At 45.3% G+C, this 14,172-nt stretch overlaps 1 protein-coding gene across 20 annotated transcripts in view; it reads right to left on the reverse strand.

Annotated features, from left to right (window-relative positions):
- REPS1 (RALBP1 associated Eps domain containing 1) overlaps window positions 1–14,172 on the reverse strand; it is an 894,243-nt gene that overhangs the window by 768,732 nt on the left and 111,339 nt on the right. For all 20 annotated transcript variants that reach the window (XM_085612456.1, XM_085612466.1, XM_085612457.1 and 17 more), the window contains one exon: window positions 13,271–13,394. In XM_085612456.1, the coding sequence (XP_085468582.1) occupies window positions 13,271–13,394 (124 nt within the window). The remainder of the gene's footprint in view (window positions 1–13,270; window positions 13,395–14,172) is intronic.

Here is a 14,172-nt window from a genome sequence, read left to right on the forward strand (position 1 = left end):
AGTACCATTTAATTCCCTCTGGCCCCCATGCCTGGGCACCCCCCCAGCACCCAAAGACAACATAAAGAGCTTAGGGGTATGGCTTGACAAGACCCTTTCCTTCAACACCCAGGCCACCAAACTGTCTGCGACCTGTTTTGGCTCCTCAGAATGTTGAGGAAAGTTCTTCCCCTTCTACCGATGGAGGCCAAACAGGTAGCAGTTCAGGGTCTGATCCAGTCCCGGTTGGACTTTAGTAATGTCCTCTACCTTGGTGCCCCGGAATTCACACTGCGAAAGCTCCAGGTAGTCCAGAACAGCGCAGCCCGCACCCTGCTGCAGCTGCCTCGCAGACAATCAGTCAAGCCCGGACTTAGCAAGCTGCATTGGCTACCGGTACGACAGAGAATTGCCTTCAAGGCAATGTGCATCTCTCATCAGGCTTTCTGGCAGACGGGACCAGCAATTAGCCGCAATTTAATAGCTCACTACCACCCGACCAGAAATCTCCGCTCCACCCAGGCCTTTCTAGTCTCAATACCCAAAGTAAAAAGAGCGAGAGCTGGTGGCAGGATGTTCGCACTAAATGCTGCCAAGTTGTGGAACTCTCTCCCTCTTCAACTTCGGTCCAATCCCAATCTGCTGTCATCCCGGAAACACTTAAAAACCTTCCTGTTCACTACCCCCCTTTAATTCTTCTGGCTGATCCCCCCTCAGTGCTCAGTTACCACTAGTCTACACTAGCGCTTGGTCGCCCCTGGGCAGCAATTCGCGCTTTATAAATTCACTTTTCATTTCATTTCATTTTCATTTCATTTCATTCTAGAATAGATGAGGTGCGCTAACCTTCAGAAGCCAGTCATCAAGGTATAGAAATATTTCCATCACCGACCTGCAAAGAAGGGCCAAAACCACAGACATCACTTTTGTGAACAACCAAGGAGTCGCAGTAAAGTCAAAGGGTGGGGCGATACATTTTTAGTTGACCAACCCCACTACCCCACTACAGGAGTGGAGGTACTACCCACAGGCTGCAAGACCAGCATGTGGAAGTATACATCCTGCAAAGTCAGGGACACCACCCAGTCTTGTCCAAGGCCAACAAGACCTGGTCAAACATCAAAATCTTGAATTTTACCTGCCAGAGGAAGCAGTTCAAGGGCTCTTCTTGGGCACAATAAGTGCTAGGAGCAATACCCGGAGCCTTTTCTCCACCTCCGGCACAAGCTTGATTATGCCCATGTCAAGTAACATTTGTACTTCCCGGAACAAAATATCAGCACAGATTGCCAATAGTTGGGCAAACATTGTGGAACATGTGGAGGAATGGAACATCAGCTGGGGAAGTAATACTGAACTCTGCCCTCTACCAGCCTCTACAGGTCATTGGAGGTAAAAACCAAAGAAGTTTGGCAGTAGCATCAGTCGAAGAGCAAGAAAAGGACTGCTGCAGCTACTGGTAGCCACTGCCTCTTCCACCACTTGTGCCACTGGAGAGACAAAATAGCTGACTGGATTGCTGAACTTATTGCGACAACTGCTTCGGGCGATAAGAAAAGACCCGAATATCAAGGGAATTTTCAGTATTGCTGGTAGAACTAGTGAGCAGGGAAGCAGCCCAAAGTGCAAACCACAGCTCTGCTGTCCTACAAGAGCTCCAGCGCTGAATCTTCCTTCATTCCAAATAGCTGGGTTCCACCAAATGGCATGTACATAAATGAAGCTGGGACATCCCTGGAAAATCCAGTGGCATGCATCTAGATGTACCAACAGACAACCACACTGGTATGCATAGACCAAGCTACAGACTCCCTAGAGTTAAGTTCACACTAGGTCTCAGTACAGCGCAAGAGAAATCACATTCAGTGACAGGCTGGCTGAAGAGCAGAAACTATTTCCCAGAGCTCCTATCCTTTTTATTCCCCATCGAGCTGAGCAGCTAGGATAACATTTGGGTTGGCCTTGCTCCTAAATGTCAGCACAAGACTTTTTGTATTAGGGTACTCTTAACAGGAAGGTCAATCACATGCCGATAGTCTATGTTGACATATACTTGATCTTCTTACGGGCAGACCAAACCAGTCTAGGCAAGGCCGCCATAAAAGACTCGGTTAAGGCTTCCTCAAATTACAGCAACAGCTCCGAAGTTAAAAGCCCAGGCTGTAAAACCTTAGTCTAGAAGGGGGGCTGGGTCTAAGAAAATGCTTTTGTCATATGTTGAGCGACTTTCCATAACGTTGCTTGTTCCGTACCAGCCCCCGAGTTTTAGCGGTGGTAGCAAGAATACTTATTACAATAAAAATAGATTTCCAACATAGAATAGCTTGGGTTTCTACTGTAGGCAATTGTGAGTCCCTCACCTATGTGGCTGGAAGCATTTTCCTCCATGAAGTCCAAGAACAAATTAAACTATGTTTCAGATGGAGTAAACTGAGGAGAGTAAGAAATGGTCCACCTCCTCTGTCGCCTTCTTTAAGGGGAACATTTTCCAAACCTTCATTTTCACGAGAGCCTGCATTAAAGCATTTCTCAGACCACCTGTAATACTGCCCCACAGGCTAGGGAAATGGAAGACAGTCCTTCTCATATTGGGGGCTGTGCTTTGGGTTATTCAATAGTGCATCACTAGGTGATCCATGGCTAAAGCCAGTCTAAAATTTGAATCTAGTGTACGCAGATGACGTCCTCTTCTTCCTCACAAATGTGGATAGAACGGGGCCACGGCTCCTGCGCATAATGCGGATCTTTGGGGAGACCTCTGGACTATATATGAATCCCCGCAAATCTACGTTGTGGATGCTCGGAGGCCGGGAAAGATTGGGCACCTGGGCATCGTCGATTCAGTTGGCGATGGGAGGACTAAAATATTTGGGGGTATTTATGACGCAGGTGCCCGCAGTAGCCTGGTAGCGCAATCTGGTACCAGTGTGGGAGCGAGTACATGAGGATATTAAGACCTGGTCCCGTATGCCACTGACTATCTATGGCAGATCAGCCATATTTAAGATGGTCGTGCTTCCCCGTCTTCTTTACCAGTTGCAGAGCCACCCATATCCGATCCCCCCCGTTGGTTCAGGCAAGTAAATGCAGCTCTTGTGGGAAGGGGCAAGGTGCGTGTGGCCCTGCGTACGTGCTTTTTATCTACCTACTGTGGGGAACTAGCATCGTCGGATATCCTGTCATATTATCAAGCATCTCACCCACTTGTATTGAACGAATGGTGGTATAGCGATAGGGCGGATCCGGCATACGCTGTAGAATGGCAGCTTATGGGGGGGGGATCACTCGCTGCACACGGTAATATACCCGGCACCACTGGTGGGGGGGGGGGGGGGGGATCATTGCCCTCGGCAACAAATGTCATGTTCCAGGTCTGGAGGCAGGCATTGCGTAGGATAGGGTGGTGGAACACACTAACGCGGGGGGACTTCCCTCTGGGATAATGGGCGGTTGCCACAACTAGCTGCCTTGCAGGGATTCCGGGGTTGGGATCATACAGGGATATCGGTCTTGGGGGATATCATGAGGGGTCCAGTACTGAAAGCCTTCCAGGACCTTCAGACAGAATTTCATATGCCAAAGTCCCAGTTCTTCAAGTATCTTCAATTCCGACACGCCCTGTTACCCAGTCTAGTGGGTTTGGAGTCTGTAGCTGAGTTCAGCCCCCTGGAGGCCAAAGTCTTTATGGGAGAACTTCAGGATCATAAGATTTACAAGATATATCAAACCCTGGTAATCCACTGCTTCTCCACACTACAGAAACTTCGGGAGGATTGGGAGGGGGATTTAGGTCCCATGGAAGAAGAGGACTGGGTGGAGGCCCTGGCTGCCCCGCGAGGTGCTGCCATAGCGGTGTGCCTGGTCCAGTTTAAATACCTACATAGGACCTACTACGCACGCATGAGTTTATGGAAGGCAAGGTTGATTGCCTCCCCGGTGTGCCTCAGATGTAACCGGGAGGAAGGTATGTTGCTGCACACGGTTTGGCAGAGTCTCTCCCTGGATCGTTTTTGGAGGGGGTCTACAATTGTTTATCGGAGGTTCTGGGATGGGACATTACCTGCTCGCCGAAACTAGCGCTACTACACGTCATGGAGGGGATAGGCGGCAACGTTTACAAATGCCATTTATTATTGTTGGGTCTTACATTAGCCAAAAGGGACATAGCGAGGGTGTGGAAAGCACCAAGGCCCCTGCAGTAGCCGCATGGAAGAATGGATTGGACGTTTGCATGGGCCTGGAGAAACCGATCTTCATTGCCAGGGAGTGCCCCCAAAAACACTTTTAAATATGGAAAAGGCAGGCAGACTATCGGGATTGCTCTTAGACCTGGTTCCAGTAGTACGGGACCCGCGTTTATAAGACTAGGGTTCTATGGGGGGATCCATGGAGAGGGGTGGGAATTGGAACCCCGGTGGGTAGTTCTACTGTAATATTCGAATAGTTCTGTTTAGAGTGGGTGTATAGTGCGATCGGGGGGAGGGGGAGTTAGATTTTTATTGTATTACCTTCGATTTTTCTTGGGTATCATTATGCAAAATGTCAAAGTCAATATTATATGCTCTGACTGTGCAGACGCCTTCGGGGTACAGGGCCCTGCTGTATATGTGCCACTTGACAAATAAAATTTGTTTTCGAAATAAAATATTTGAATGTAGTGTTATAGTAGGACGCAGTGCTGGCACCAGTGGAGCCAATGGCAGCGGTGTTATAGAAATCTGACTGCAACAATGAGGTCAAACCGTGACCTGACAACAGAACTGTAACAGAGTCAGTCATAGCTGTGGCAGCACCGCACTGGCACAATTTGAACTAGAGGCTCAGATGGATCCATGGAGCCTAAGGGGACAACAGAGGAACCTGGAACATCTTTAAAAGTTGAAACAGGGCCTCCTTGAAGGCTGCAATCTGCTGCAGTCGATAATAGCCTGGGGAACTTGGGACAAATCAGTTCAAGGACTAGAATTGGGCCCTGAAGCCAGAGTCATGCTTTTAGAGTGCTGACTGTCGGACTGTCCTGAAGCAGGAGTATCAAGTTGTTGAGGACCACGATTGGACTTTATGCACTTCCTCCTCCAACCTTCGGATGCATCAGGAAGCATGTGTAGTATGACTTTGAATGCTTTCTGCCGAGGCACCAAAGGCAAACTGTGCAAAATTTTGACGACACCTGCTTCCGGCAGGTGCAGCACGGTTAAAAATCAGTCAACTTAGGGTGGCAACATCCCTGCATAGTGGTCGAGTAACTTTGTTAAACACTTAGGCAAAAAAAAAAACACCAACAACTATAGGAGTTAAATTCCCAATTCTCATGATGGGGCACAGAAAAAGAGAAACTGACTTCAGCACACAGGGGTAGCACCTATATGCGGCTTTTGTGTTGTCACATCTGGGAGTGGATGGAGTAGCAATGGAGGTTGATGGCACTACTTACGGGTGCGCAGGACCTAATGCAGAGAAGTTTTCCGGATCTAATCTGGCACCCGGAGAGATTTACAGGGTGAGGAATTTGTGGTTAGAAGTTTTAATCAGAATAGTAAATGAAACAACTCCCTTCCCCATTACCAAGGCCAACTAACTGGAGAAAGAATGACATTTGGGAGAAAGTAATATACGTTATGTAAATCTCCAAGTTATGTATTCCTCAGCATTGTATTAAAAAATGTATGTTGAGAGGAGGGAATCAGTTCGGGGCAACTAAAATATTGAGCCTACATCCTTTGAGTTGGATTCAGGAATACCTGCCTGGTGAGGGCACCCGAGTATCTACAAGACTGGAGGCATAGTCTTTCACTAGAACAAACTCATGGGATACAGTAGTCTGCTCACAAGCACATTAATCAACTGTTCATTTGTTTCCTTTGAACTACTACCAGCCTCAATATAGTTGACCCATAAGATATCAATTAGGGCCAAGTGAAAGGCCATCATTCTTTCAGCCAAATTTTCTCTATCGAATGTACAGAGAGGTAAGTCCACGTACTGTTGATCAGTGGATGTCCCGATTTGTCCTGGTACCTGCTTATGACTTAAGTGCTCACTAAATGTTAGATGTCTGTGTGTCACTTCGGTAGCCATTTGTAAGGATCTACGCATTAAAAAGGCAATATCTCAGTGTAAATTGTAATATTAGCACTGGAAGCATGAGCTGGTATAAATATAAAGGGGAGCAGGAGGAGCAAACAGGGTCAGAAGGAGCTGGTGGAGGAGACATGTGTGACTTTCAGGTAGAGCAGATACTCACTGGCAGATGGAAGGACGCTGAGAAAAAAGTAGAGTTGGGACTCAGAATATGAACTACCAACAGAAGACGTCTGCTTACCTTATAACCATTTGCTTACTTTCTATGCAAGTCCTCGAGTGCACCCTTAACATTCAATAAATGACAAACAACTGGGACAGAGGATGAAAGCTGATCTTCAGTCCAGTGATCTTTCGCCACAGTAAAAGGAGGGGAGTAGTACCCATTCAAGCAACCTGCTTCAGAGCCCAGTGAGGGGTATGCAGTACTATACAAATGCTGTCACAAAAATGCAAATAAAATGCCATTCACAAATTCACCCTACAAACTCACCTCGGAATGTGCATTTCATCATTCCTTCTGCTTTGCTATTGAGCACTAGTTCTAGCAAGCACAGTTATGAGAACAAGAATCTTAGGAGATGTGTTCTCATACAGTGATCTATTCCATTATTTTGCCAGCTTGTGGATTTGATTTAGATTGCCATTGTCGGGTAAAGGATCCAGCAACTGTCACTTTAACTTTAGGCCCCAATGCGTTGGACTGTTCCCTGATTTTTTCATAGGTTTACCTTTATGCTGTATAGTAGTTCATTTCCAAGGCGGAGTAGATTTTTCCTCTTTCTTAGTAGCTTATTTTACTTGTGGCAGTAGGTATGTTAAATTGTTCGGCCTTAGTTACTGACGCAAACTTTTTTCCCCCCCCTCATGTTTTTTCTCTTTTTGCACTAGGATACCCCCCCCCCCCCCCCTTTCCGTTTCAAAAGCAAGCAAACATCACTGAAAAAAGAACCTTTGCCACTCCTACAGATTATAAAGCCTATTCTCAGTCTGTTTCTGAAGCAGAAGAACTCTTCTTTGTTGCTCTCATAATCTCAAGGATCATAGTAAAGGCCTTTGAGTGTTTGATATATGACATTGCTATCCTTGAAAAGGTTACTGATTCCGATACTGCGAAAAAACTCAATTTCAATCCAAACTATGCAAGACATCCATATGATCCAGGCTCAATCCCAGAGTGGTTTTCTGCGCCCTGTATGTTGACTTCAAACTGATTCCGCCCAGAGCAGAGTACCTGAATTCTATATTTTCTTGCCCACAGACGAAGAACATACCCTGTAATATGGAGTGTCGATGTACGCCCCTGGCATTGTGCTTGATTAGGATGTCATCAGTGCTCACTTTGAGAGCTGCCAGAAAGATATCATGTTACCAGAAGGGCAGAGACATTGATCAAAGATGAGCAATTGGCTCCTCTTTGACCTTGCGCCTCAGGGGTTCCGAGACCCACCACTAGCCAGCAGTTTAGTTCAAAGAAAAGCCTAAATACTCAAATGAGCAGTACGCAAGGGGTACCTCTGGCAACTTAAACCTCCGTGATACTCCATCCACCAACTAATATTCGCCACCAGCCCTAATTTTATTAAAAATAATGCATGCATAAACTGTCAACTTTAACCATTCGACTGAGTCAACCTCATTTGTTAAACAATATTTGGGATCTGTCTAAAGGCCCTGGTCCCTACGGAGGGTAACACCACCCCATCCACTATAGGTAAATATTTAATAATAGGAATGTGCAAGGGGTATACTGGAACTATATTCTATGACGCGTAAGCCAGGAGAACCGTGGCTGAACTCACAAACTGAAATGGTCATGTTTGTTTCACATAGGTATTTTGTAACCCTTAGAAATATGTCAAGATATCATCCGCCCTTTCACGTATCACGCTATCTTGCTTCACAACAGGCTGGATGTTCAGTAAAGTATTTGTTTACTTTTAACTTTAAGAAAAGCAAAACAATCTATTTTTCTCCAATATGATCTTGACACAAAGGTTAAGTCTTTTTAACAACTTGTAATTCATCCTTGTTTGAGGTCTTTAAAAATTCCAGATTGTTTAATTCTTGTGATGTTGCTAATTTTTCAGCAACATCCTTAATTCTTCAGCTGTCTGCAATAAGATATTGTTTGCATTCCGGTATCTGCTTATTGATCCCTGTGTTTTTCTTTTTCTTTTCTCAGGGCTGTATATTCTACTGGTTCCCTATACAAAACAGATCCCTTAAACACAGAATTAATCAATTTTGCATCATGTAGCAAGTTACTCTGCACTGCCCATCATCACAGAATACGAAGAAGATGACCGGTGATATAAACACCTCAAATGCTTCTTGTCTAAATATATTCACAATTCCTCCTGGGAAAAAACAACATTTTAATGAGGGAATCACATTTTCGAGAGAAGGTGTAGTTCCTGCTACACATCTAATCTCCTAATTATCCTTTCTAAGTCTGGCCTTGAAACATCTTAACTGTTCTCGAAGCCTGTTTTATCAAAAATGAATTACTTTTATTCTTCCTAATTCTACTTGTAGAAAGGGGCTTTGGGTCTGCATTCACCAGCCATTGCTCTCTTGGAGTGTCATTCACAATGTAGACCAGCCCAAAGGAAAGCTATGATAGAGTGGGAGAATTAATCCGTGCCCTTCAGCCATTAACTTGCAGACAATGTCAGTCACATTGTGTATCAGACACAGGACAGCCATTCAGTATTTGGATTGTTAGACCGTGTGAGTGGTGGCATTTACCTGCTTACTGCCCGATTACACTTCTAGAAGGGATGGCCACTTAAAGGTAAAGGGTTTGTGTCAAATTGTGAACTACTGCTCTACCCATCCTCTTTTGTATTTCATCATTTCTCACAGAAATTTTGGCTCCTGCTGTTACTTGTGTGCACTTGACTGCTTCTCACAGTGATCGCTATTCCTGCTCTACTCCTCTCCTGTTAACAACGATCATGCCAGTCTCATATTCTGCTCTGCCCATCCATCCACACAATGTACTGCCTCACTCTTACCACTATCAATACCAGCACTTCCAACAACACTATTTCTATCCCCATTACCAACACCATCTTACTATCCTATCACCACTAACACCATTACCACTGCAATCATTAGTATCACTGCAACAATTTCCATCATCATTGCCACCAACACCATTACCACTGCTAACCTAGCAAAATCACTATTACTACTACCTCATCAGAAAATTACCATTATCACTATCACCACCATCACCCCCACAATCATCACTATCACCACTGATACACAACAACACTACCACTTGCATCACTATCACCATGTAGGCCACTACTATCACCCCTACTTCATACAACACTTAACTTAATCACTACCACCAATATCATGACTACAACCACCATCTCCACTACTATCATAACTACTATCAGCACACACGCTTGTATTTGTAGGAGCATTGCATACTTAATCGTTTTGTGCATGTAAGACAATGGGTGATGTGGGCAGGAAAGTGAGGAACCTTTTATGCTTACTATAAAGTAATAAGCCAGACCTACTAGCTTTGCAAAGACTGGTTTTAAATTTGCACTATTGGTCCATTATCTTAGATAGGACTTTCGTCTTATCTCTTGTTAATCTTTTTTAAAAATTTTTTAAAAAGGAAGCACTCTTTTCTACTATTTATATATGTCCTTATAAAGCACATAATCCTATCAAGCATTGTGAGAAACTGGCCTGGTATATGATGTACACATTTGTAAGTGGACACCTTGCACCAATCCAGACAACCCTTATGAGGATTTAAGAGATCTTAGACAACCTTAGAAAGCTCTCTAAGGGGTAGCTGTGGAAAGCAGCCTTCAGGCATAGCCCAGAAGGAGTGCAAAGCAGCTTGTTTCACAAGAATGCAATCTTATAGTAAAGATGGAGTGAAAAAGAACCACACAAGGTATTTATAAAAAATATTATTTATTATAATATACTCTCTAACTCATAGAAATATCTCCTACACGGAGATATGCACAATGCACACAATACTTTAGGAAAGAAACACAGCAAATAGCATGAAATACACAGTAGACCCCAGGGGGGGACCAAACCAAATACTAAGAAAGTGGTACAAGAACCACGACTCGGATCTAGACCGGGTCAAGAGAACATAGAAGTGCTGGGGACCGAAGGGGCCACCCAAGGTGAGTAAAGAGGGACCCCACGGAGTGTGTGTGCAGTGTGGGAACATGACCGCGTACTCCGTACAACTCTACGTCTAAGTCGCGGTTGGATTTTTAAAGATTAAGGACTTTTCCCAGTGGACCCTGAAGAAACCCCGTGGAAGACAGAAGGTTGGAGAGCCATCCCACCCGTGGACACCCTAGTTCCCACGTTACCTACACCAGGTAAGCCGGATGCATACGTGTGAAGTGGTGTCAGAAACGGCAGTCGAACCCAATGGAGGACTTCAGGAAAGTGCCGCTGCTGAAGAAGGAGAAAGTGTCCGGTGGAATCCGAAGGTCGATTCTAGATGAGAGGTACCTGCAAGCAGAGCGGACAGAGTCTATGTCACTCAGAAGTGACCAGGAGACTTGGAAGACGAATGCCCTCTGATGTCGGGTGTTGATGTATATGACCTTGACTCTGCAGCTGTGAAGATCAGGCGACACAGATGAGGACCAGGAGCCGTGCACGAGCTGTCCCACGAAGGATGTCGAGTGCTGAGGTGTTGGTGTCCAGCGGGAGCACCAACAAGCCTTGGCAAAAGCAACCAAAGCAGGAATTGAAGAAGGAGCAATGTCGCGACCAGCAAAGTCCAGGGGACTCCCTACAAGCAGGGGAGTCGGGCAGACCCAAGCAATCAGGGGAGCCTAAAAGAAACAAAGGTGTCCCTCAAATAGACCCACAAGCGGAAGGCACTGGAGTCGCAAGAGGACCTCAAGCAGCTCACCAAAAGAAGCATGCCACGATGCACACAATGTGGTGTGGCCGAAGATTCTTGTCACTGGAGGTGCTAGAGGTTGGGGCTACTTGGAGCCCAAAGATCTTCTTGGAAAGAAGTCAACAAGCCTTTGCAACTTCAAGATTGCGCGGTGCGCAGGGGTTCTGTTTTTGCACCCCCTACGAGGGATACTGGCCTGAAACTTGGTGAGAGAGCAGGGCAGGCCTCTGGAGCTGTGGAAAACCTCCACCTGTGGTACAAAACCTTATGGAGTCTGGAGGAGCTTAGGATCTGCTGACCGGTCAATTTAGTTGTGGTGCCTGTGAATGCAGGGGAGGGACACCTTCACTCCAAGGGAGATTCCTTCAAATGTCGTTGATGCTTCACAGGCCTTGAAAGGTTACTGTATGATGCACAGGCACAGACGATGCAACAGACTGGAAGGGAGACGAAGTGCGGCCCAAACGAAGTCCAGAGTTCCCAGAAGTGGTGCCCGATCTCAATCTTATCCCATGACGAATCTATGGACCTACACGCAGGTAAGCCCTTAAGTACCCTAGGGAAAGGGTTGGGAAGATTCAGGGGACTCTCCCAGGGGAGGGTCTGGACAGGGGGGAGGTTACTCTCATTACCTTTGTCCAGTTTCATGCCAGAGCGGGAGCCAATGGCTCCCAGGACTGGCTTGAACTGGACTATGCACGGGGACACCAAATGTGCCCTTCATGCAGACTGAGTGGCGCTTGCAAACGCGCGCACCCCACCCCAATACACTAAATACTGTCTGAGGTGGTCACAGCTCCCTGTGACAGGATGCCTATTGTTCTGCCTTCCCCTACTCGAGCTTGGCTCAGCAGCATGAGGGCAGAATCGTGTCTCTGGTCGGCAGCAACCATTTTCTGCTGTCTGGGTCAAGAAGGCTGGTACCAGATACACTGAGAGCAGAACGGAGAGCTCTTCCACTGCTTGGAATCATACCTTCCACACCATTTACAGTGTGGGGGTATGATTCCCACATGTTTGATACCAAACATGATATGATTCTTTGTAGCCAGTTTTGAGATGATCATCGCGTAATCACGCAGTGCCCCTCTATTTAGTATATGGCTGCTTCACTGACAATCCAGGAGAATGGACTGTAGGCTGCAGGGGTGTCCTGCTTATGTAGGGGCGCCCTCTCACTTAGAACAAAGTACCCTGTCTTCAGGATTGCAAAGGCCTGCTAGAAGGGGCGACTTATAGGTTTTAAGTGCAGTGACCCTTGATATAGGAAACCTATATCTTTTGTAAGTGGTGCTAGCACCAACTTACACAGGCTGCAATGGCAGGCCTGTAGTTCCATTTTGAATAGTCTCTCATGGGTGGCATAATAAATGCTTCAGCCCATGGGAGACCTCTAGGGTACCTATGCCCTGGGAACATGGGTACCATATACTAAGGACATATAAGGGTACACCAGTATCCAATCTGGGGTGTACCCAAGTACTGAACATAACAATTTAGGGAGAAAGCAGATAGACTGGGGTCCTGATTAGTAGGATCCTAGTCACATTAATCAAATACAGCTTAGCAACAGACAAAAAGTGGGGATAACCATAGAAGCACATCTTTCCCACAAGAGTATTAGACATTCTTCTTGAGCTCACAACCAACGTATTCTCCCACTCTTTAGGTGACACTGAATTAAAATCTCATAATTTGGGAAGATCAGAGTCCCCTCAATACTCTGTTGAGTAGCAGCTAATTTTGAAGGGATTTATAGACCTACAAAATCTTCCCTATTGTTTTTTTCCGGCATAAAATTTACCTCATAAAGCCTGAGCCTTTGGTTCCATTATGGGATTCCGATTATGGCATGAGCTGTCAGTGCTTTTCAATTTCAGTCTGAAGGCGCCAACTGTTGTCAACTTTTCCTGAAATAAGCATGCTCATTGTGGATATTCAGCAGTCTCTCAACAGGAATGTAATATGCGTGGCCTTGTGGAACATCTAGCTTTGGCTGAACCACACAGGAACTTGTTAGGTGCGACAAACACTCCACTCCTTGCCCTCTTTAAAGACATCAGGGTGAAAGGGCTCAGTGTTTTGCATTAGAAAATGGGTATGATTAAATAAAGGAATCTGAAGCTAGAGCAGGTGGTGCAACCTCTTCTGTTGGTAGTTCACTTTCCCAAGCCCACTCCATTTTTTGGCGGGGGATTCATCATAAATGTACGTAATAAAGGAGTGATACATTCCCAAAGACTAGGCTTCCTTTGGATCAGTGACATTTAAAACAAAAACAAAAAACCTTTTTACCTGTATTTAAACTGTCCATTCTTAAAGGAAGACCAGACTGTGCCACTGATATCAATTTCAAGGCAATATAAAACTGACTTCTTCCAAAATATCCAAGTCTTGTTGCACCACAAAGTTCCATTATCTGCAAAATAAAAGGATTATTTTTAACAACCAAACAAGTGATGTGAGACAGGCAAATGAGTACACAGAGTTGCCAGCATGCCACAGACCAGTTATAACCTTGTAAAGAATGAATTCAGGTCTCCACTACAAAAACGTAAAGTCTTATAAATCTTTTTAAAAAATGACAACACCAATTACGTTTTTCATGTTTCCACAGTATGAAGTAATAAATATTTTATTTACATTCAAGTATTTTCGGAAGTCTATTGCAGAGCCAATGGTCTTAAGGAACCCAAATTCATAGAGCACTCAATAGCTCTGCTCTTAAAGTTAAAAGTAAAATATCTTAACAAATGCAACGTTGCATGGATCTCGGTTTCTAACTATTGACACCAAGCTTGTGCCAAATTAATTCCACTGTGATTTGTGCTGATCCATCACCCTACTTCATTGTTCCTCATCTATTACTAACTCTGGAACTACAGTGAGGAGGTTCTCCGTTCTGGTGTTTCATCAAGAGCAGTCACTTTCTCTTGACAAGCTTCCCCATCATTTTTAACACCCTGTTAAGTCCTGAGGTCCCCTCCCCACCCCCATCCACTCTCCCCGCTTTCTCCCCAAAATCGCTTTGCCCTGTTTATGTTTTTGGGGTTCATTTCTTTTTACCACAAAAGGTAAACAAGCTAACGTTACATGCCCCCCGCCCCACACACACACGTTGGTGATTCTACAGATATCTAGGGTATGTGAATTGTCTTGGAGGGAACCAAGAAAATAACCAAAACATTGCAAAAAGG

This window comes from Triturus cristatus, chromosome 6, assembly GCF_964204655.1.
Source record: "Triturus cristatus chromosome 6, aTriCri1.1, whole genome shotgun sequence".
NCBI lineage: Eukaryota > Metazoa > Chordata > Amphibia > Caudata > Salamandridae > Triturus > Triturus cristatus.